The sequence below is a fragment of the Solanum dulcamara genome, chromosome 7, assembly GCF_947179165.1.
Source record: "Solanum dulcamara chromosome 7, daSolDulc1.2, whole genome shotgun sequence".
Classification (NCBI taxonomy): domain Eukaryota; kingdom Viridiplantae; phylum Streptophyta; class Magnoliopsida; order Solanales; family Solanaceae; genus Solanum; species Solanum dulcamara.
Genome location: NC_077243.1, coordinates 75,714,062 through 75,738,410, shown reverse-complemented (window position 1 = coordinate 75,738,410; position 24,349 = coordinate 75,714,062). Strand labels below are relative to the sequence as shown.

Genomic DNA, 24,349 nt, shown 5'->3' with positions numbered 1-24,349 from the left:
TCTCAAAATTGTAGAGGAAGTTTGATTTTTAAAATAAAGTTCAAAGATATAAATAATTTTCACCAAAAAATTTAATGATTCAAGTTTATATTTTAAATTCGTCCTGTAATATCATAATCCAAAAAATTATGATAACTAACCAATTGTTTGTCTAGTAGCAATAATTCATAGTAGTGTAAGTACTCCCCACTAGAGCTTTTAAAATAGACAATGGGGTCAACTCTTGAAGTAGAAGTCTCCTACTTTATTTTTAATTAATATATAATAAGAAGTGTGTGTTCAATTTTTTAATTTTTTCATGTTTAATGGTTAGATTTTTTGAAAAATAATTTCTCTTAGTAAAAGTAGAAAAAAAAGTTCAATAATTGACATTTCATATTAATTGTGTCATATCCATCATTTAACACGCATCAACTTCACCTTCACCCTATAAATCTCATCCCCATACTCTATATTGAACACACACAAATAAAAAAAGCAATCTATTTAATTTCCTAAAAAAATAATTTTTGTAAAAAATATTTTCCTTCCTAAACACACCCAAAAAAGTTGTGGTAATCTTCTCATCAACGTTTGTTTTTTTTCCTTGCCCACTTTAGGCTTTGGGTTATTATGCACCACAATTTTCATTGCCTCATGCCAACAGAAAATAAAAGGTTTAATATATTGATGATCCCTTAAATTTATTAGTAAAATTAATTTTGATATTAGAATGATGACTAATTTTAATTAAATATTTAAACACATAATAAAATATTTCTATTAAATAATTTTGAGTTAAATTTTAAAAAAACTTTGTATGTGTTCTTAAATGCCCATTTCGTAGATAAATTAATCACTTAAAATAAATCACTTGTTTTAATTATGTGCATTAGACCTAATAAGACGTAAAACTTCAAGCTTGTTCCAATTGAGAGTTATACATATTTTATATGGTTAACTTAAATTACCTAATAAATATTTGAAAACACACACAACTAATGTGTATAATTAAGCCACGAAAAAACTGTTTCTAAATAGAAATTGTTTTTTTTGTTTTTTTTGTAAAATAAAGTATTACTTCTAATATTGTTTAATTAAGTAGGCATTTGGAATGTGATGGGGCAACAAACAAGAAACCAATATCAACATCAATTAACAAACATATGATAAAATTCTAGTGAAGTGAAAGCCAAGATATGAAACTCTCCACCCATACTATCTTCTCAAATGATTTTTTTAACCTTCTAATTAAGTAATCCTAAAAGTAATAATACTACCAATTTTGTAACAAACAACATGGTCCCTTTTTTTCTCAGGTTTTCATGTCATATGTATATATATTAAACTCAGACAATCAAATGACAAGACCAGATTTCATCATCTTTTTTCCTACATATTGAGTCCTGACTGAGTTTAAAATGGAAAGAGGAGGAGGACTGGTGGTGCGGGGACGTGTAGAGATCGATACGAGGCAGCCTTTCGGGTCAGTGAAGGAGGCAGTCATGTTATTTGGAGAGAAATTTTTGGCCGGAGAAATTTTTGGGAAGCAACTTAAAGAGGTTCTTTTCTTCTCTTTTTGGCTTACACTTGATTTTTCAATTAACCAATTTACAATATGAGGAATATTGCATGGAGCGACACAATCAGCAAAGATTCATATAGCCTATCTCAACTTGTTAGTAATTGGGACACAGTTATTGTACGAAAGAAACTACACAAGGCAACATAGATGAAACAGCAATGCTATTGAAATTGAAAACAAGAGAGAAATTATAAGTTTAGGGAACAACTACATGTGTCAAAAGGACGGATTAGGCTGAATTAAGATGGGTTAAAATGAGATGTGTTAATAAATGGACAGGTCACTACTTCAGCTGAAATGGGCTATGGAACAAGCCATAACCTAACCCTCACGATTTCTACTAAGTTTTAATTTTTCTTTTTATAATTTGTTAAGTACCAAATATATTTTTTCTTTGTTAAAAGAAAAGTCCTTTAAAATGCTTTGACAAGGTTTTTCATAGGTCAATTTAAGCTACATATCATCTCAAACTTTAGAATGGGTTGAATGGGACGGGTCAAAATAAACTAAGCTAATAGATAAACGATTCGTTATTTTCATGGACTAGTTTTGACACCCTAAAAACAACTACTTGAACCCTCAACTCTAATTTGTGTGTATGAACCTTAATCATTTCAACTATCTCAGGTGCAGAGCAAGGCAAGTGGTGAACAGAACCAGTCTAAAATTGAATCACCAGAAACAGTTGAGCTTGAAGAGACAAAGCAAAACCTCCAGAAAAGTAAAGAAGGAACTTCCATGGCACACTGCCTTCAATCTCTAAAAGAAGAGCTAGAACTAACAAAAAGAGAAATACAACAATTGAAGACAAGAGAACTGAAGCAGAAAGTACCGTTAGTGCCGGATAATCCTGAGATTGATGAAGAGATCAAATTCATCGAGAACCCGTCATCCAAAGTTGATGTCAGAACACAATTTCAAGAGGATGATGACAATGAGATAGAGTTCAAGACAAAGAGGTCTGTTAAATTTGCTAGTACACCTTTACTCACTAGGATCATTGTCAGCAAGGATCATGTAAATAAAGAAATGGAGACTAGTCCTTCACAACTTAAGAAGAAAATGAAAAGGAAAATAAGGCCTTTAATCCCTTTGATTAGTGGATTGTTTTCCAAGAGGAAGGGAAATCAAGAACATTAATATTCATAAAGGCGGTTCGAGCTTTGGATATGGAGTCATCTTTATTAAGGAGTGTTTTACCCCATGTGGGACTTCCATCACAAATCCGAATATTGTTAGATCCCCAATACAGATACCAAACACCAGGTAGAAAACAAAAAAAGTAATCATAACAGCCATGCTAAGTTTGAATTTTGATGGCCCATGACAATGAGGATAATGGTAGAGGTCTTAAGAGGAGATCTATACCATGGAATAATTGGTTGTTACTCAAATAAGTTTTCAAATGTTTGTTGGTAAAGTTCTTTAAAATCTAGACAAAGAGTGCATGTACATCAGTTCAATATTCTTTAGATATGCAAAATTGTACACATTGAAGATGTATACAACAACAACGTACCAAGTGCAATCACACAAGTGGGGTATGTTGTTTTTGTATATGCGTGGATTGAGAAGATGATCAACATATTCTTGTTCATTTGTTTTGTATCAAATTTGATGATTTCCTCTGGCATAATACTTGAATAGGCTATCATTTTCAGATACATCAGACTGGAGAGAGAGAGAGAGAGTATCATCATATGCAGAATTAATTTCATTTGTTTTGGTATCAAATTTGATGATTTCCTCCGGCATCTCATGTTTGCTTTCACCAGGAAAACAGATAATTCAATATAATATATCAGACGACTCAAGCTGATACAGATTGCAATATCAGTCGCAGAGTATTTGAAGAAACAGTTCAACGAGAAAATAGAGAACATACTGACACTATTCTCTAGTGCACCTCGGGTCTCCTGAAGCAAAACCGGTAAAACAATCAATTTACACCATATCTTACTAATGTACCTCATTTGATTTTTCACCAAATCTACAAAAACTACACACAACATGATAAAAAGTTAAAAGGAGGATACCAATGTATCTTGTAAAGCTACAACAAATTCAACCCAGTTATAACTCAAGTGCTATGCAACACTAACAGGTTGAGTTGGCACGTCTCTTTCACTTTTGCACCTGTACAAGCAAAAGTCCTAGATGTCACGACATAAATATATATTTGAAAATGAATGGTTCACGATCAAGATTGTGAGCAAAATTGATACTCCCGGTCAAATTTTCTCAGTTCCATATTTGTCTCTCGACCTACATAGCTCAGGTGATGCATTTAAGCTAATAACCCTTAACCGCTTCCCTCCTATTCTTACGAGAGTGAATCTTTTTGAGCATTAAATACTTTACATGTGATTGAAGACCTTTTGTTTATTCAGAAAAGGAAAATGTGATTGAAAAGATCATCATCACAATGCAATATGAAATGCCCAAATGCATTTTTTAAAAATAATTGCTAGAACGTCCTTAAAGAGCAGACACTACAACTAAGCCGGAGTAAATCGAAGTTAATTTTTTTTTAAAACTGGTAATGTTGTATTCTTCAGCATTAAGGTTATGCTGGCAACCTTCAAAAGATAAACATGGAGACAGAGGAGGGAAACTACTTACAATGACCCTAACAGGTCTACTAGTTCTAATTCATATATGTCTATCTTTTTACACCAAAAATAGAAAGATACAATACAATTCCATTTAAGGCAATCTCCTGAGGTTTACCAGCATTTGCTCACTAGTGGTTCGCAGAATTATGAATAAAGTAGCCGCCAAGGTTTTAACCCAGTGGTAAGAGTGCAACATGTGATGTCAGTGTAGGCATACATCATCGGTTCGAACCTTGTCACAGACCAGCCTAGTATTTAAGTGGAGAAGGATAAAGGAGCAAGCCCATTATCCATTGAACTTTGAACTGTGCGCCACTGACCCTCAGAGATTCCCCCTTTATGAAAAAAAATCTCAATATATTGAGAATTAATTAATCAAGTTTGGAGCATACCTATTACAATTTGATCGAGATGCATAATTATGATTATTGCAATTTGTGCACATCCAGTCCCCATCACGCCATTGTTTTGCCCTGATAAAAACAATGCAACAGCACAACTTAAAAAATGAGTGTAAAGAATGAACTCTAGCACTGTGCATAGATGTAGACCGTGATTTTATTTGGAGCTAGTCGTATTGCCTCATTCAGTTTGCAGTTGGTTTTGCCAGCTCCATCGTGATAAAACAGATCTGGAAACAAGTTAGAGGAAATTGTGCAAACAAAAGATTGCACAATTTTAATGGGTTGTTGTACTAAGATCCCTTTAACATAACAACATACAACAAACCCTGTTAAGTTTGACAAACAGCTAGAATCCCTCTATCAGTTATCTTTCAATATGGTCATTGGATAAGTAAAAGAAGTTTCAGCTAAAAAGAGGAAAAAGAAAAGGAAACAAACAAACTGAAAATACCCTCAAATCCATCAAACTTCAAACTTATTTTTATCTTTTTTCAAGAAAGTGGTGTTCGGGCCATTACTCGCACCTCGACTAATTGCACCTGATACTTGCTACCTCCCACCAGCACAGGTACCAAATAACTCTGTCCTACAAAGCTTAAGCAGATGGGAAGAACACATGTATCAGGTAACTCAGCCCACTAGCACAAACCTTATCTTTATCTTGTACCCTTCATTTGCAATTCTAGATTTCTAGTGGTAGGCTGGTAGCTTGTCCATTTTTCTCGTTCCTATTCCTAGTAAAGATGACACATATGCATCACAGCCTATTCATCCTTTTTTTTCCAATTAGCATATGTATTTATTTCTATTGGAACGAACAAACTCTAAATGATGGCTTGTTGTATGGGGCGGGGTGTTGGCCAGTTAAGAACTCTCATCTGCAGAAGTGCAAGTCACAGAAACGAGGATGTTGAGATGAATGTATAGGCACAGTAGGAGTGATAAGATTAGGAATGAGGATATCCGTGACAAGGTGGGAGTGGCCTCCGCAGTGAACAAGATGAGGAAAGTAAGACTAAGATGGTTTGAACATATGAAGAGGAAATGTGCAAATGCCCCAGTGAAGAGGTGCGAGAGGCGGGATATGCGGGTACGAGGAGAGGCGAGGCAGAGGTAGACCGAAAGCGTATTGGGGAGAGGTGATTAGGCAGGACATAGCACAAATCCAGATTACTGAGGACATGCCATTAGATAGGAGGGTGTGGAGGTCGGGTATCAGGTAGAAAGTTAGTAGCTATGGACTGGTCTTGATTTCGAGGGGTTTAGCCTTTTTCTTATATTATTTTGCTTTTGATTCTATCATCACTTGTTGATTGTGTTTACGTTATCGCATTATTTTGTGGTTGCTACTATTTCCTTATTAGTTGCTTTGTTTCTCCACTATCGTTCTACTTTTACATTATTCTTATATGGTATACTCGAGCTGAGGGTCCTCCGGATACCATCTCCTTACCTCCATCGTGGAGGGGTATGATCTGCGTACGCTCTACCCTCCCCAGACCCCACCTATGAAATTCCACTGGGTATGTTGTTGTTGTTGTTACAACTATATTGTTCCTTGCTTACCAAGTATTGAAGAGGTTAGAGTGTCGTCCTTGTCCTCAACTAAGTTGTGCTAAAAGGTAGAGATGCATTAGACATCATGTTTCTGATTGAGAATGAGAGTCAGGAAAAGGTGAGGGTATACAGTTTGTGGCAAGTGGGTAAGAACTGCAAGCAGGCCAGCAGGGTGGTTAGATTGAGGTCCCCATATACAGGTGCTCATGGACAGTAATTCACCTGTGAAATGTACAACAAAGGTTTTCAATGTTATAGTTCCTTCTTGTTTCACCTAATGCTGCAGTTCAAATAGATGATCCTGGTGATAAGTCACTTTGAAGGATAAAAGGTGCATCGACCTCTTCCTTTCACAGGAGAGAGGACGGCCAGATCTCAATTTGTGGAAAGCCTTTGATGGCTTCTTAATACAACATCATTAAATATTTGGGTATAGACTGTTGTTCTTTGTGATATTGACCACAATTCTGATCCCTATTTGCATTTTAGTGGGTTGGTCTAGTTACGAGAAATAGTATATTACAATATTTCTAATTCGTGAATTTATAATGATTGTCATGTTTTGCATGCTGAATCTTCTACTATTCTATGTTCTTCTCAAAAGTGTGTTAATCTCTATGTTGTGTGCAGCTGAGTATCTTCTATTCGCTAGGATAAAGCCTTTCCTCTAACAGGGCGCAGTAAGACCCCTACGAGCGGGTCGTGAGAGTATTTTCTGCTGCCTTCACTAGTCACAGTCTAAATAACCCAGAAGCAAAAGTTCAATATAAAATCTTACCCTTTGCCAAGGAGTGTAGGTGCTGCTGGTACACGAGAAATCTGCAGGTTGGCTTGCAAAGGAAGCACCATTGAATTTTCTATAGGGAAGGTCGATGAGATAGCAGTTAGTTGATTTTCCCCTGAATACCCCATCCTTTCTGCTCTTGGATAACCTTGCTGATACCCAAATGTCTAAAAGTTCAAATAAAAGGATGTAAGAATGTCAACCAAAAATTCCATAACATTAATTTATCTGGATATCAATACCAGAAGATGGTTCCTTACATGCCCTGCATTCAGCCTCTTGTTGTCCCAATCATGAACAAGTTCCTCGGATGCTAATCGCTTTGTTCCAAGAGCTTCATTGTGTGAGGGAAGGCAGGAGAGATCACACTAGTTAAGTTACTAGCATAGATTACTGGACTAAAAGCAAACATGTGCAGGTAAAAAGACGGACACAATTTTCTTTGCCAAAGAACAACAACAACATACCCAGTGAAATCCCACAAAGTGGGGTCTGGGTAGGGAAAAATGTACGCAAACCTTACCCCTATCTCGTGGGCGTAGATAAACTGTTTCCGAAAGACCCTTGGCTCAAGTGAAGCAAATCAAAGTCGTAATGGAAAGGAAAAATAAAATTGAAGAGAACATGACAACTAATAGGAAAACGGTGCAGAGCATACAAGTAAGGAATATTAACATCAATAAAATAGTGAGATTACCTATCTAAACATAATAAACAACAGATGATAACAGATACCAAACCCAAAAACTATATGAATAAGGCTAATACTTGGCTATAATTTTACATGTTCTTACAGGACTGAAGGAATACTCTAGTTAAGATAATTGGTCATTGTTTAATTTTCTACAAGCAACCATAGTTCAAGCCAAAGAAAAGAAGCAAAAAGGGAAGGAAGAACAACATAAGATAGGAGTACCGAGTATGTTAAAAAGATTTGAGGCCTTATAGCTCCTGACAATCAATGTTTTGAGAATCATGGTCCAAATTAGGATACTTTACGGGTTAATATAAGTTTGCAGAGTATCATGACCCTAATAAAAATTAATCAATGACCACTTATCTTAACTTGAATATTCCTTTGGTCCAGTAATAACATGTAAAAGTATATCCTAAGTAGGGCGATTTGGAATCATAATTCAAATTCCAAATTCTCCAAAAAGCAGGATTTGGGATTCCAAATCGTAATTTTAATTTTTTTAAAATGTAAAACTTGACCCATAAATTTATATTTTGCAAAAGATACACCATTTTAAATTTCGCAAAAAATGACTCATGCTCGACATGAAGAGATTGTTTGTATCATGTGAAAGAATTATGTTATAGAATAGCTAGTTACTACTATTGTCGACTAATGGATCTTTATAAAATTATGTGCATTTGAAAGTTTGTAATCAGAAACATTTATTTATAAAAGGAACATGGAGAAAAGTGATTTATCAATGCATCGCCTTAGTATATTTCATATCTTGTTTATGAACTATGATTTGTTCATTTGGTAAGATTGTATAAGAATTGGGGAAAATTTTAATAGTTTTTTACAACTTGTGGAGTTTTCATGTTTATGAGAAAAAATACAATTTAAGAAATCCAAATTGCATGTTCAAACAAAATTTCAACTTCAAATCTTCAAATCATGTCCAAATGGGGCCTAAATATAAGAAAGTAACTTAAATATAGAGCAAACTGGCAAAAAGCTATGGTAGCTTGTAGAAAATTCTCCTTTTCTTTTGGATAAGTAAAGTTATAAAAATCTTCAAGAAAATAAAAAAAAAGGGAGGGCAATTACAAAATGTCATAGTCCAAGTGCATGACACGTATTGGCCACTTTGCCCCATCAAACCTCATGAATTTGTCCATTGGTACACCATCATCAAATCTAGAAGCATGTGTACCATGTGAATTTATGTTGTCTATATAAGACCTCAATCTACTTTCACTTTTCGATGTGGGATTTTCTTAAGGTATCAAGTACATCCATCCTTTGGAAGCTTGCCAGCCAATCCTTCTCTTCGACCCTCCCCCCTTCCTCCCACAAATCAGGCCGTCCTCCGTCATGGGTGTGGCAAATAAGTAGCTTATTAATGAGGTAAATTATATGCTTATTATCTAAAAGGCAAAATATTGCTGAAATTGGTAAAGGAAAAACTTGTAAATTGGCAAGATCTCTCAACCATAGGTTCTTATGATCCATCTCATCATTGCATGCTATTTTATATGATTCTATACATCCTACAAAGATTTTTACCATCTTTGGGTTCTAGTTCGATCTCGCAACCTGCAACAATTTAATGAATTTGGACAGTAGGCTCTCAACCATATGTTCTTATAACCCATCTTGCCATTGCATGCTATTTTATATGATTCCATATATCCTACAAAGGTACTTTCCATCTTTGGGTTCTAGTTCGACCTAGCAACCTGCAACAATTTGATGAATTTGGACAGTAGGGTAGTTTGATAATTGGGTAAGTCCAAGCAATTGACTGCATTATGTAATCATTCTAAAGTTACCTGAACACTTACAGTGCCATAGGGTACATAGTCCCTAAGACCAAACTTTCTAAATTCTAATTTCCTAATGCTAGGTAATGTCATTGAAACTTAGACATTAGTATTTCCTTTTATAACTAAAAGCAACAATTGAAAAAAGATATGGCATCATTTAATATGTGAAGAGATTAGAGGATTGAATATTGATCTAGTAATGAACAATTCCGCATAAGATAAGATACTTTTTCACAAAATAATATTTTTCACTAAAGATATATACCTCCGGTGGGAAACGGATCTCACACCTTCCACCAGCCTCTTACAATAGGGGCTTTTTTTTTCGAGTTTGCACTCTGACTCAAGCTTGAGCCTAATGGATTTAAGACAAGCATGTCAGTTTGGTCCATTTACTGGTTTACGGCTTCCCTTTAATCTTCCCATTGCGTTACAGCAAAAAAAAAAAAAACTTTTTAAATAACGATTCAGCGCAGAAACATCAACATGTCCAAATGTCCACATCAGTTTTTCCTCCAAACACCAGAAGTAAATTTAAGTGGAAGCCCTTGCTCAATAGATGTTTTGTACATATAGGTTCCAATGATTTGGCAGGAACTCAAAAGAAACAAGGAAAACTAGCCAGCTATAAAGTAGAAATAGTTAAAAAGAGTTCTGCAAGGGCAGTGACTGTGACAAGTGAGGGTTGCTCAAGTGGTAAGCACCCTCCACCTCCAACCCTAAGGTTGCAGGTTCGAGTCACCAAGGGAGCACAAAGTGGTGAGTTAAGGGGAGGGGTAACAATAAAAAATTTAAAATAAGGACAGTATAAGCATTCTGATATATATTTTTTTGGATGAAGTATAAACCTTGTGATCTATACTCATTAATTTAATGGAAGACCAATGAAAGATTTAGGATGTGTGAACCTGTAATAGGGGTACTCGCAAGAGAAGACGATGAAGCTGGAGGTGCCGAAGCATTGCATTTTTTGCACTACAAGAGCAAATGTGCATCCACATAAAACCACCAGTTAAAAATGCTTTTTCATATGTTGAAAGTATTTAATGATCTATTTGCAAATACCTGAGCTCGAGAAGAGTAGTTGTGAAAGCCACAACTGCAGAGCCAGTCACCATTACGCCATCCATTTGGAACTGGAAGCAGCTGATTCGTTTGGCTTGCATATGGAACTCCAGGAGTTTGCAGCAGTCTATACCGATCAGCAGGCTGGCTTTCGTATTGACCAGCCTCCCCTAGAGACCAGTTAGAGCTCAATGGAAGTTGTTGTTGGAGAGCTCCATGTCCTAACAACCCAATGTTCAACCTCTGTTCCACTCCTCCTTGTGCCCTGGCAAAATAATTTGGATGAGTTGGGAGAGATGCTCCAGGGATTGCAATTGCTGGCATTGCTGCTACCTCCTTTGGTTGTCCACATTTTTTGCATTTTTCTCTCGATGCATAATTGTTGTTAGTGCAACCTAATGGAGCATTCCCACACACACGCAATACACAATGCATCCAGGAAGAAGAAACAAGCCAAGAATATGCACGCCAACCCCGCCATCCAAGATGAAAACAGACAGGAGAAAACATAAAAAACTCAACCTAGCTGAAATCAGGTTTATTATACAGTTTAACATAACGAATCAATCTCTTATAATATGAGTAATGCATAAAGACCTCCACTATATCTGGTAAAGACAATTCAAAATAGTCAAGTACGGGTAGTTTTGGTTTATTATCTGTTCATGAACATCATTTACATCATTTTTATTTTGTAACAATTTAGTCCATTTGGGGTCTAGTTGTAGGGGATCACCGGAGGGGTAGAGGTAGTTCGAAGAAATATTGGGGAGAGGTGATTGGACAGGATTTGACGCAACTCCATATTACCGAGGACATAACCCTAAATAGAAAGGAGTAAAGGAGGCATATTATGGTAGAAGGCTAGTAGGGGTGAAGGTTAGAAGAGGTTTAGCGTGTTACTTTGTATATCGTGTTTCTATTATCACACTATTTTATGGTTGTTATTGTTCCTTCCTTGTAGACTTTACAATTGTTTTGCCTATTAACTGCATGCTTTCTACATTGTTTCTCCGTCTTTTTTACTTGGGTTTGAGGCACTTGAGCCGAGGGTCTTTCGAAAACAGCCTCTCTACCTCCTCGAGGTAGTGGTAAGGTCTGAGTACACTCTACCCTCCCCAGAACCTACTTAGTGGGATTTCACTGGGTATGTTGTTGTTGTTGGATTCTGTAATTAGCCTATTGACAACATAGCCTATAATTCGCCCTATATTTAATCTCATTGTTTGGCTTGTCTTTATCAGGTAATTAATTGATGTGTAAAGAAACTAAGTTATAAAAATAGCCAAGTGAAATACATGTTTTGAGCTAATTTCGAGAGCAAATCCCATTATGTTGAGAGTATTTGAGTCATATTTATGCATTTGAACTAACCAATGTGATTAGGTGTTTGGATCACTTTTACCATGCTCGAGATCATTTGAATTTATCAGTGTGAAGGAATAATGAAATGTTGAGTTAATTATTTGCCTTTGTGATAATCTATTGGCGAACATATTATGAGTCTTTAGGCACAGTCATCGAGGTAATGACCTAGGTTTTCTCTTAAACTTCCTTCCCCCTCCGGTGATCCTTCAAATCACCGGAATCAACCCCTCTTTCTTCTCTTTTCCCTCCCTCTCTCTCCCCTTTCTATAGACACCCATTTCATCGAGAGAAATCCACCTTTTTCCAGGCTACTTACACCAAAATCAACCCTTCTCTTTCGAAGCCAACAATAATCACCCACTGTGATTATTGATAAACCACTTTCCGGGAGGAAAATCGAATCTATTTCAATGCAAGTTTTAAGTCTTTCGATATCACCAGATGGGAAAATGCCAGAGCGGAATGGTACGAATGGGTAAAGATCAACAGAAAGATGATGCACAGATCATGTATGGGTAGGAAGGTAATGGAATGGATATGTCTCTGCCTAAGAGAAGCATCCAAGGAGAAAAAGACAGAGACAAGGAAATGGAAAATATTGGAGCACGAGGCAGAGCACTACTGCAAGAGAAAACATAATATTCATGGGAGATTCATAAGCATTATAACTTTATATAGAGGGGGAAGTCTGGATTAATAATTCCAGAGTTGGCATTGAATGCTGGGTGGTTGGACATTGCTTCGAAGATTGACAGGTTCATTAAATGCCAGAAGGATAAGGCGAAAATTCCCAGTACAAGGGTGGTAATGGATTATCCCTATGTTGCTGCGATTCAAGACAGTAAATGGCAATCCAAGAATTTGCACAACGCAGAGATCAAAAATATGCAGGGTACTGTAGAAATACTAGATAAAATAGGTGTGCAGGAAGATGACCTATTATCAAGATGCTTAGTTGGGTATTGCAGTGAGAAGCCCATGGAGAAGCCAACTCTAACAGATATTAGAAGATGGTCGTCTTCTAGCTGAAGAAAGCCTTTGGAGTGAACATTTACGAGCTGAATGATGAGAGATTGCTGTTTGAGTTCCCAAACAGAAACATGGCAGAACAGATTGTTCATGGCCAGTAGAGGTGGAAGACATGTAGTTTTCATCTCGAATGGTGGACACCAACAACAGGCTGTATTTCTAAGTCTGCCCCAGTCAAAGAAATGTGGATCAGAGCAGTGGGGATTCCCCTACATGCTACATCTATGGTCAAAGAAGGTTTTCCAAGAGATAGGCGAGATCTGTGGAGGTTGGAAGGCCACGGAGGAGGAAACAGAGTTGAAAAATCATATGAAATGGGCAAGGAACCTGGTTGCAAACGACGGTAGCAAATTCGAAATGAGGTGGCTGTGTCGTGGGACGACATAAAATTCTACTTTCAAATTTGGCCGGAAGGTTCACCAAAATTTGAAATTTTGCTGGAAAATGATAAAGGGAAAGAAGACGTTGTTTACCCAGTCCATAGGTTTACCCAAAGGACTTTAGGGAGAGGATCTGTGATGATGTAAGTGAATCCCGTCAACTTAGGGATTCCCCACTATCTCAGCACGTGGCCCCACAAAGAAAGTCACGCCTTCAGCTCATGAGGGGCACGTGAGTTACTTAAATAAGGAGCTTGTGAGTCATTTAAAGGAAGTATCAAAGGGGGGCCATACTTATGTGCCTATTCATTCACAAGCTTGGTGTATAGGCCCAGATGTGGCGGACCAAGTTATTGCTAATAATTTGCAAAGGGAGATAGGAGGTATGTCGGCAGCCCAGAGATCTTTCGTTTTTGCCGAGGATATAACAGCACAAATGGCCATACCTGGCATTTCTCAAGACATGGAGAATAATCTGACGTACGCGAGGATGGTGAGAAGATCTACTGAGATAATGGGGGAAAGAGAGGCGGCGATGGTGACTGAAGAGGTTGAAAAACAGGTGGAAAGCAATCTTGCAACAGGTGAGTTCGACCACGACAACAATGGGGTAATAGTGCAAAATTCTGCTACAGAGATAGTCAACTGGGAAATCAATGAAGCAGAACCTCTTATGTCACAACAACAGTTCATAACACAAGGAAAAGAGAAAGAAATGTTGAATTGGGTTCAACAGAACCAAATTAAACTGGGGAAAATTTTTGGGGTTGATTTTCAAGGTCATGAGGAGGAAGCCAAAGAACTACTGCTACAAATAGACAGTTGTAGGCAGGCAAGGAAACGGGAGCTGAGCAGTGTAATCAAGAAGACAAAGACTAAGGAAGGACAAGAATTAAAAAAAATGATATGCTTCGATGCCAAGTTTAAAAGTACAGGAAAAAGAGAAGAGGGGAGGAACACAAGTACCAGTTCTGGATGAAGATCAAGCTAGTCTCTTGGAATGTTAAGGGATTAAATAATAGAGACAAGAAAAGGTTGGTGAATAGTATGATATGGGAATGGAAGGCAGACATCATATGTCTTCAAGAAACTAAACTAGAAGGCAATGTTAAAGAGCTAGCCAAACAGGTTTGGAGAGGAAGATGGATCAAACACGCATACCTAGAAGCCAGTGGGACAAGAGGTGGAATTTTACTGGTGAGGGATGACAGAGCTTGGAAGGGGGCAACTCTGGAAAGAGGGGCATATTCCATCACCTGTAAATTTGAATCTCAAACACAAGACTTCAAATGCCACATTACAGGAGTGTACGCGCCCAACTGTTACAAGGAAAGAAGACTAGTTTGGGAAGAGATGGGTATTGTAGGAGGTTTGATGGAAGGGCCATGGCCATTGTGGGGATTTCAATGTAGCTAAATACACATCTGAGAAGAAGAATTGTACAAGCAGAATCAGGGGCATGAAGGAATTCTCAGACTTTATTGAAGACATGAAACTAGTTGATTTACAACTAGAGGATGCTACATATACCTGGTTCAAAGGGATCAGCATGATGTAGGTTCCAGGATTGACAGAATACTAATTTCTGAAGAGTGGGATGACAAGTTTCAAAATCTGAAACAAATTCCTCTTCAGAATCTGAGCTCTGACCACATACATATAGCCTTACTTGGGGGAACCTGGGAAAGGAAGAAGAGCTATTTCAAACTTGAGAACTGGTGGTTGAAATCTGAGGGTTTCATTGATAGAGTCAGGGATTGGTGGTCTTCTTTCAACTTCACAGGAAACCTCACTATAGATTGGCATGCAAATTAAAAGCTTTGAAGATCAAATTCAAAGAATGGAGAAATGGGGAAAAGGGAAACTTGAGCATACAGAGGAAGAAACTGCTGGAACAGTTGGCTGACTTAGATGCTTACAGGGAAGACAGAACCCTTACTAGTGAGGAATCTGCACTAAAATCTGAGTTGTTGTTGAAGTATGAGGAGTTGATCAAGGAGGAGGAAATCTCCTGGAGGCAAAAATCAAGGGCACTATGGCTAAAAGAAGGTGATAGGAATACTAATTTCTTTCACAAGACTGCAAATGCACACAGAAGATACAACAACATTGACCAGCCTGCAATATAGGGAGAATTGATTCAAGAGTCGAACAGAATTGAAAGGGAAATTACTGAGTACTACACTAGGCTGTATAAGGAAGCCACTCAATGGAGACCTTCGTATCAAAATGTACAATGCCCTGTGCTAACAGAAGAAGAAAGTCAGACTCTCCAAAGTAACTTTGAGGAAAGTGAAGTTCTGAGGTGCTTAAAGCTGTGTGCAGTTGACAAAGCAGCAGGTCCAGATGGTTTTACTATGGGGTTTTTCATTACATGCTGGGATGTGGTGAAGCAAGACATTATGGACACTTTTCAAAACTTCAATGAGCAAGAAGTATTTGAGAAGAGTTTCAATGCAACATTCATAGCACTTATACACAAAAAGAAAGGTGCTAAGGAGTTGAGAGATTTTAGGCCAATTAGCCTAATTGGTAGTGTATACAAACTTATCTGAAAAAAGTATTGACTGACAGGTTGAAAAAGGTGGTTGACAAGTTGATAGATACACAACAAATGGCTTTTATTAAAGGGAGACAGATAATGGATGCAGTATTGATTGCAAATGAAGTTGCTGACTCAAGAAACAAACAAAAAAACCTGGTGTACTCTGTCAGTTGGCTATTGAAAAGGCATATGATCATGTTAACTAGAAATGCCTAATGAAGATGCTGGAAATGATGGGTTTTGGGCAGAAATGGCTGAATTGGGTAAAATTCTGTATCTCAACAGTTAGTTTCTCAATTCTCATCAATAGTAATCCTGCAGGATTCTTCCAAACTCAAAGAGGACTCAGACAAGGTGACCCCTTGGCCCCCTTTTTGTTCCTGATCACTATGTAGAGCTTAAATAACATGATAAAGACTAACTTAAGAGGATGGTTAAGGGGCTTTGAGGTGTCCAGAGAGAGACTAGAAGTTACTCACTCACAATATGCAGATGACACCCTGATATTTTGTGATGCTGAGGAGGAACAACTTAAGTATTTAAGGGTGATCCTAGTCCTGTTTGAAGGTATATCTAGGCTACATATTAATTGGAGAAAAAGTATGATGTATCCTATTAATGAGGTGAACAATATGAGCTGGTTAGCTTCAATCTCGGGAGGTGAAATAGGAGCACTACCAACTACTTACTTGGGAATGTCCTTGGGAGCCAACTCCAAGTCCATAGAAATATGGAACACTGTGATTGAGAAGTGTGAGAAGCAACTAGCCAAGTGGAAGACTCAATACTTATCCATGGGGGGTAGACTGACCCATATCAACTCAGTACTTGATTCTTTACCAACCTATATGATGTCCTTTTTTCCTATTCTAGCAGGAGTCATTAAGAGGTTGGATAGCATTGGGAGGAAATTCTTGTGGCAGGGTAACAAGGAAAAGAAAAGTTTTCACTTGGTAAAATGGAAGGAAGTGATGACTGGTAAGAAGAATGGAGGATTGGGTATAAAGAATCTAAGCATACAAAGCAAGGCTCTAAGTATGAAGTGGTTATGGAAGTATGCAAACAATAACCAGATGTTATGGAGGAAGGTGATTGGAGCCAAATATGAGGAAGAGGACAACTGGATAACTAAAGAAGTGACCACTCCTTATGGGGTTAGCCTCCGGAGATCCATCAGGAGCCTGTGGAATGAATCTAAAAGCAACTCAAAGATAAAAGTGATTTTGGAAGGATGTTTGGCATGATAAAGGTAACTTAGAAGTACTTTTCCTAGACATTTACAACCTAGTCTTGTTCCAACAAAGTACCATAACAGAATTATGGTCTCCACAAGGTTGGAATTTCACTTTCAGAAGACAGTTGAATGACTAGGAGATCATGAGAGCTGCTGAATTTCTAGACACAGTGGACACTTTCAATGAACTGCAGACAGGTGAGGATTTTTTGGGGTGGACAGGAGATGGCAGAGTAGTGTTCAACTGAAATTATATGTGCTAATTACTCCTTATTTGAACTAGTAAGAAATCCTTATATTTTGGTATTCTTTCAATTGAGATTTTACCTTATATAACTCTTTTTTTTATTTGAACTATATGATATACCTATAGTAAAATTCACGTTAATTTTCTTAAGGGAAAAGAGTCTAATATACCCCTCAACTTTGCCATTTGGAGCTGATATACCGCTCGTTATTAAAGTGACTCATATATACCCCTACTGTTACACAAATGATTCACATATACTCTTTTCCTTTAACGGAAGTAAAAAAAACAATTTTTAATTTATTTTTTAATTTTTAATTTTAAAAAATAAACATTCAGTAGGGGTAAATTTGATCCTTCTCACACGTATTTTTTTGGCTTCTTTGATTCGATGGATAATTTGAATAAATATATTTTTCACTTTTGTTAGATACAAGGGTATATGTGAGCCGCTTTTGTAACAGTATGATTAATTAAAATTGTTTCAATAATGGTACGTATTACATGTACAATGCAATGATTTTCATTAAAGATATTTTGTCTATTAGTATTTTTTTGTCTCCAACACGTAGGACTATACTTTAATTAATTTCAAAGTCCAAGGTGTTTTAATTAATTTCAAAATCTTAAATATTAGAACTATTTTCATTTACTATTTTTCTCAAAAAATTGTCCTTAGGGATGGCTCAATTGGTTTGGAGGGTAGTCATCCACATGGATGATCCGGAATCGATTCTTTCTCAATGCTTTCTGAGTCGAGCCTGCCGCATAGGGCTTACCTAGTGCGGTTCCATGTGTGGTTTGAAGGCTATTATACAATGGGGGTTTATCCAGTGCGCACAAAGTGCTCACAACTCACCCGAAGGGAAAAGGCTGGGGCTGAGGTTGTAGCGGTTACGGATTAGCTTTGGGTATATGTGAGCAATTTTTATTAACAAAGATATATCAACTCTAAATAACAAGGTTGAGGGGTATATCAGGCCCTTCTCCCTTTTCTTAATGTCAAAATCAGGTCCATGGTAATGCGGGTCTCTTTCAATTTGGTTAGCCAAAGCACTCTATTTTTCTATAAGTATCAGCATCTCATATTTGTTTTACAAAGATTAGATGTTAAATTTTGTATTTATATTTCAAGAATGTGTTTTGTTCTCATATTAACATACATCCTAAGCATGCTTGTAGGAGGTATTTTTAGGTTAGTAATTATCAATTGATCATGAACCACGAGGAAAGCAAAGATACGAAGTAGGCATTTGGCCATAGAAACCAAATATTTTTTTCATTTTTTTTGGAATTTTTGAAGTTGGAGTTGAGTTTTTGTTTGGTTATGGTTTTTGCTAATAATATTTAATTATTTAAAGTTAAAACATGGTTTTGGGTGTTTCAATTTAAATAACTATCTTTATCCGGTAGGTGATGCTCTGCAAGCATGTTCTGCCATCCAAAGAAGTAGTTCAAACTGGAACATACCTCTTTTCTATACTTTTTTCATGACAGTGGTATTCAAGTCATTTTCGCGCATCTCGACTAATTCAACCACTTTATTAACCACTAGGTCACACCCTTGGGTGAACCTCTTTTCTATACCTTTTTGGAGTTGAAGTTTTGTTCGGTTATAGTTTTTGCAAAAAATATTTAGTTGTTTAAAATGAAAAAAGTTAAAATATGGTTTTGGGTGTTTTCCAAATACAAGAGAATATATTCAATCGGTCGTTTTAAGAGGTAGTTTAATTTCTTTTATCAATCTATCTTTCTCCGACAGGTGATGCTTTGCAAAAATGTTTTTTCCATCCAAAGAAGTTGTTCAAAACGGGAACAAACCTATTTCTATTATATGTTGTTTTTGTAGCAGCTTAGGTGCGTAGGGTAGCTAGAATACTTTCCGTAAGGAGAAATAAGGTGATTCTATGAACTATTGGCATGAGGTTGTAAATGTTTTGGTAAACTGTTGGAAACAATTTTCTTAAATATAGGACTCTTTAAATTGCAATTGTAATTTGCCATTATTTGAAGGATTTGGGACGTGAGGTATAAATTTCCTTCCTTTTAATTATATGTAGATTCAAATAAGAAAAGATTTAAAATAAAATTTTAGTCAATTTCTTTTGGGAAACCCAGGTTAATCTGCAGCCGCTACAACCTCAGCCACAGCCTCGGTCCTTCGGGTGAGTTGTGAGCACTTTGTGCACACTAGATAAACACCCATTGTATAATAGCCTGCAAACCACACATGGAGCCGCACTAGACAAGCCCTATGCAACATGCTCGACTCAGAAGGCATTGAGGGAGGATCGATTCCGGATCATCCATATGAATGACTACCCTCCAAACCAACAGAGCCATCCCTAAGAATAATTTTTTGAGAAAAATAGTAGGTGAAAATAGTTCTAATATTTAAGATTTTGAAATTAATTAAAACATCTAGGACTTTGAAATTAATTAAAGTATAGTCCTAATAGTCCTACGTGTTGGAGACAAAAACATACTAATAGACAAAATATCTTTAATGAAAATCATTGCAAAGTACATGTAGTACGTACCATTATTGACACAACCTAACAACATCAAAAGAATAAATTAAAGCACACATAATAATATAAATTTAAAGTTCCAATTTGTTGCATAGGGCTTCGATAAAAGATATTATCTAAAGATGATATTTATAAAGCACTAGATCAATTATCTGCATCCTCTGGTGGGGATTGTAGGAAGTACGAAGCTCCATTTTCTAGCTGCTTCAATTGGACATTCAGGAAAACCTTAGTGATATCTAACAAATCTTCAAACTTGGTTATGTCCTTGGCATTTAATTGGTCCATGGACTCCCACCAACCTCTAGTTCTAGCCTCGTTCATTTGGTCTATAGAACGTATTTTTTCCTTTGCGGCTTTTTCTCTTGCATCAAATTCATTTAGCCTACCGTTGTTTTGAATTACACTGTTACGTACCTCCGCAGCAACGAGTTGAGCACCTAGGTCTAATTCTCTGGTGGGATTTATAAAACGATCAATGACTGCATCAGTAGTCGGATGAGCAAATGAATACGGTTTACCAGTTGGAGAAGAAAGAACTATTCCAAGATCGACACCACATTCTCTTACAAGTTCACTGGCTTTTTTATATAAGCCTGAACGACGTTTAGAAAATGATGCGTATCGATTAGCTTCTTTTTTTATTTTCTCTAATGGAATTTTTTGGCGTCCTGCTGTTTTCTTACCCTCCATGGTAGAATACAATAAACTATATTTATTAATTGTTTCCCAGAGATGTGACTTACAGAAAAAATGAAATATCATGACTATTTATAGACATAAATTGAAAAATTATTCACCATGATAATTAAATTTCAAGCCAAATATTGCAATGGAAAGTAATCTTTTCTTCATATTGAAAGTTTTAGAAGTAAATTTATATTAAATTGATACTCAAAATCTAAGTTTTATGGTAAATGACTATGAAAATTTTAATTTAAAATAGGTAAATTATTTAATGTACTAAATGAATTTATCAATTAGTGATTAACCATTTTGAATATAATTTGATGGTTCATTAATTACATACCAAAATCTTTCAATTCCTTTATAGTAACAAAATCAAATTTTTCACTTGCTCAAATTAAAAAGAAATCTATCATTTAACTTGAAAAGAAAAATGTATTAATATACTTACAGTTTTAAACATACATAGATCCTTCACTTAGATTGATATTCATATAATTTGGAATGTCATTTAATATAATTAAAAATTTAACTTGATTAGTAAATGCCTTAATAAATAACTATAATGAATATCAAACTTTCAACATATATTAAAAATAACCAAATCTAAAATTTAACTTAAATGATAAATATTATAATGTGCTTACTGAAATTAGAGAATTCTTTTTATTTTTTATGACTAATTGTTTTTTGAAAATGCATTATCAATTAAAAAGTTGAATTTACATACAATCTTTTACGGTAAACACATTTGATTTCACTCTCTCGCATTGACTATGCCCCTTGTGGCATTAACCCAACCCACACCCACTCACGAGCCATTGAAATGATGTAACAATACAAGACACTAGTAATATTGTTCGTTTTAGGCCTAGTCCAATACGACTTTAAAAGAGTAAATATCTTAAAAGATCGCTAAACTATGAGGAATTATGTAGTAAAGTCATTAAACTTTGTTATGTATCAAATTCAGTTATTCAACCTATAGTAGATTAACATTATTGTCCATATTTCAGTTCCCCTAAATACACTTGCTAGCACATTAAGTCAAGTAACTTTTATGACCTTTCATTCAAGTGCCCCAATTTACTCTCTTATTTCACTCCTTTGCTAAATGTGTTGTTGGAGGATTAAATATTATGCTTGACCAGAAGCTAAGTGCATATGGAAAGTAGCATAAGCTGGGGCGGAGCTACAGTAGACTAGGGGGGTTCGGACGAACCCAATAGCTTTTGTATAGGGACCGTATTTGTATTAGAAAATATAGTAAATATACATATTGTTTAACCTGTGAACCCACTTACAAAAATAGCTTGACGGTTCAATGGTAAGGAATGGTTACTAAAGTCTTCTATCGCTAGCCTGTGTTGGGTTCGAATCCCATCAACTTCGTCGATTTTTCCTTTGTAGCTATTTATATGCTTTATTTTCTTTTCAAAAGAAACATAAATTTGTATTATTTTTCTGTTGTTGCGTGAGTGTTTTTTCCATTATATGTACAAATTTTCTTGTGTAGAAAACAAAACATAAAATTAACCATTGAAAAAAGCAAAAAACACATTCTCAAATGCAATTCCAAAATCATATTTTCAAAGAAAGTTAATTAGGGTTTGTTACTTTTTAAAGAATATAATTATATATTACAAAAAGAGATGGAAATATTCCCCTCCATACCAAACGCACCCTAAAAGGATAAAAAGAACATGAAAAATGTTTGTTTTGATGAAGATAGGAGTACTTATTTCTTTTAAGTAATAAGAAGCAATATATAATATGGATATTGTTTTATTTGTTCATTTTTAGCATTTTTTATTCATATCAAATATGGGTGGGTTGGATATTTCATCCGTTTAGACACGACTCATTTTGATCCGCCCATATCCGACTCGATCACCTTTTTTTCACCCCTATTTAAGCCCATTAAACTCAAATCATGGCTCCGCCTCTGAGCATAAGTTGTTTTTTAAAAGCTAAAAATAGCCATTTATTCCTAAAAGTACTTTTTCAAAAAACACTTTTAAGAAAAATACACGTAGAAGCAACTTTTAGAAAGCATGGCCAAACACAATTGCTGCTGAAAAGTGCTTTCTAAATTTATTAATCAAATACAAATGCTACTTCACAGAAACAATATTATTCCTGGCGCCACTATTCCTACTTCGACAACTATAGATTTACATTTTTACCCAATCTAGGAAGCAACATTGGTTGATGAATGGTTATACAACGATGGTCCTTAAGAACTAATTGTTCTACACTTCTTACTTGACATAGCTTGTTACATGGATCGTGAGTTGGAACTTAACAAAAGTACTGTTTTTGAAAAAGCAATTTTCAAAATGAACTGATCTTAAACCTTGACCAAACCGTCTATTGATGCTTATCAACTGAATCAGTAAGTTCAAATACATACCACTAGTACAATTTCACAACTTAGCACAATCAATCAAAAAAATACAGAAATAGTTGGAAAAACAGATACAAATTCAGAAAGATACATACCCGTGCAGATCCAATCGCCAATACGAGGAAACCACTTGGAATCATGAGGAGTTTTGTTGTCAACAAGTAGACGAGGCTGCTTACATCTATTGCAGAAACATCTGAATGCGTAGTTCCTATTACCGCAACTACTACACTCCCAATCTCCTTCTCGTCCCATTCCTCTCTCTCTGTATGTTATCTTCTTCGTCCCTCCGATGAGAGAGAAGGAGAATCGAACCGCCTGTTACACAGCTCTTTCAGTACAGCAAAGAGGGATTTATTGCCCTACTTTGTTTTTGCGACTTGACTGGCCAGGGATTCACGTGACTCAAGCCTTTTAATTTTGGATACACTCTATCCATAATGCGCTACAGAGCTCAATATAAAATATTATTGTTTTGGTTTTAATTTATATGACTTAGTTAGAATGGAGTTTAAGACGAAGAAGTAATTCTTGAAATTTATGATCTAAAATAAATTATAAATATTTATGTAGTTGTATATCATTTTATTAAGGATAAAATGCGTATTTTAAAGTTAAATTATTATTAAATATATATGTGTCATTTTTTGTGATTAATCAAAAAGAAAAGTGAATCATATAAATTGAAACAGAGAAAATATAATATTATAATGGTATAGCTCATGTTTGTGTATAAATCTTTTATATATTATTATACACGTTTATATAAGGTTGAAACATTATACATAATGTTTTCCCTCCGATTAGAATGTTTTATGATATTGTATAATGGGCTACGTGTCATATGTTGGGATGGTATGTTCTTGAAAATTTCCCTATTACTAAACCTATAGAATTTTTTTTCTTATTCAGCAAACCTATCAATATTTTACTATTTGTAGCTGATATGGGATAATAAAAAGGAAAAATTACCAAATTACACGTCTTATATTTTTATATTTTCAATTATTCCATACTATTTGTAAGAATTTCAAAAATCCCTCTTCTGATACATAAGAATGATGCTGATACATCGCGATTTGATACAGAAGTCGTTTTCATGATACATCGCTAGTTGATACAAACCAAACACAAAATATATCAGTAAAACATAAGTTTTACTCCTATTTTTGTTGTGTTCATGATATATTAGGTGTTATAAGCTAATTCATAAGTTTTATTGATATTACAATGTTTAATTTGTATCAACTAACGATATATCATGAAAATGACTTATGTATCAAATTGTGATGTATCAGCGTCATTCGTATGTATCAGAAATCTGGAAAAAAAAAGGAATTCGGATAATTACCAAAAAAATCGGGATAAATTATAATTATGCTTTTTCACTATGGAATTTAAGTAAAATACCCTAATAAAAAAGCTCA

The 24,349-nt window shown here is 35.6% G+C and overlaps 3 protein-coding genes across 4 annotated transcripts; 1 reads left to right on the top strand and 2 right to left on the bottom strand.

The window, feature by feature from the left end:
* Positions 1-1,277: 1,277 nt before the first annotated feature.
* On the top strand, positions 1,278-3,143 carry LOC129894963 (WEB family protein At2g17940-like). Its single transcript, XM_055970565.1, has 2 exons — positions 1,278-1,541; positions 2,192-3,143. Exons 1-2 carry the CDS (start codon positions 1,401-1,403, stop codon positions 2,702-2,704), a joined length of 654 nt encoding a protein of 217 aa, XP_055826540.1. The 5' UTR covers positions 1,278-1,400; the 3' UTR covers positions 2,705-3,143.
* Positions 3,144-3,342: 199 nt separating this feature from the next.
* Positions 3,343-23,322, bottom strand: LOC129894962 (ranBP2-type zinc finger protein At1g67325). Of its 2 annotated transcripts, XR_008767709.1 has the most exons (8): positions 23,018-23,322; positions 10,495-10,889; positions 10,338-10,404; positions 7,185-7,258; positions 6,919-7,091; positions 4,572-4,652; positions 3,601-3,700; positions 3,343-3,480 (listed from the first exon to the last, which is right to left on the bottom strand). XR_008767709.1 is itself a non-coding variant. In XM_055970564.1 (7 exons), exons 1-7 carry the CDS (start codon positions 23,175-23,177, stop codon positions 3,652-3,654), a joined length of 999 nt encoding a protein of 332 aa, XP_055826539.1. In that variant the 5' UTR covers positions 23,178-23,322; the 3' UTR covers positions 3,343-3,651. The 2 variants fall into 2 exon arrangements, 1 of the variants encoding a protein (XP_055826539.1); XM_055970564.1 differs by having other exon boundaries at positions 3,343-3,700.
* LOC129894964 (agamous-like MADS-box protein AGL29) lies at positions 19,853-20,662 on the bottom strand. The gene has a single exon (XM_055970566.1). The coding sequence runs from the start codon at positions 20,591-20,593 to the stop codon at positions 19,973-19,975; it is 621 nt and encodes a 206-aa protein (XP_055826541.1). The 5' UTR covers positions 20,594-20,662; the 3' UTR covers positions 19,853-19,972.
* Positions 23,323-24,349: the final 1,027 nt, after the last annotated feature.

Bases quoted from the DNA above. Each gene is read 5' to 3' on its own strand.
- LOC129894964 (XM_055970566.1), bottom strand. From the start codon at position 20,593: ATGATATTTCATTTTTTCTGTAAGTCACATCTCTGGGAAACAATTAAT.
- LOC129894962 (XM_055970564.1), bottom strand. From the start codon at position 23,177: ATGGGACGAGAAGGAGATTGGGAGTGTAGTAGTTGCGGTAATAGGAAC. The intron at 10,890-23,017 runs GTATGTATCTTT...ATGCTCCATTAG, and splicing joins TGGCGATTGGATCTGCACGG to GTTGCACTAACAACAATTAT. The intron at 7,259-10,337 runs GTTCACACATCC...CACACAATGAAG, and splicing joins TGCGAGTACCCCTATTACAG to CTCTTGGAACAAAGCGATTA.
- LOC129894963 (XM_055970565.1), top strand. From the start codon at position 1,401: ATGGAAAGAGGAGGAGGACTGGTGGTGCGGGGACGTGTAGAGATCGAT. The intron at 1,542-2,191 runs GTTCTTTTCTTC...CAACTATCTCAG, and splicing joins TTGGGAAGCAACTTAAAGAG to GTGCAGAGCAAGGCAAGTGG.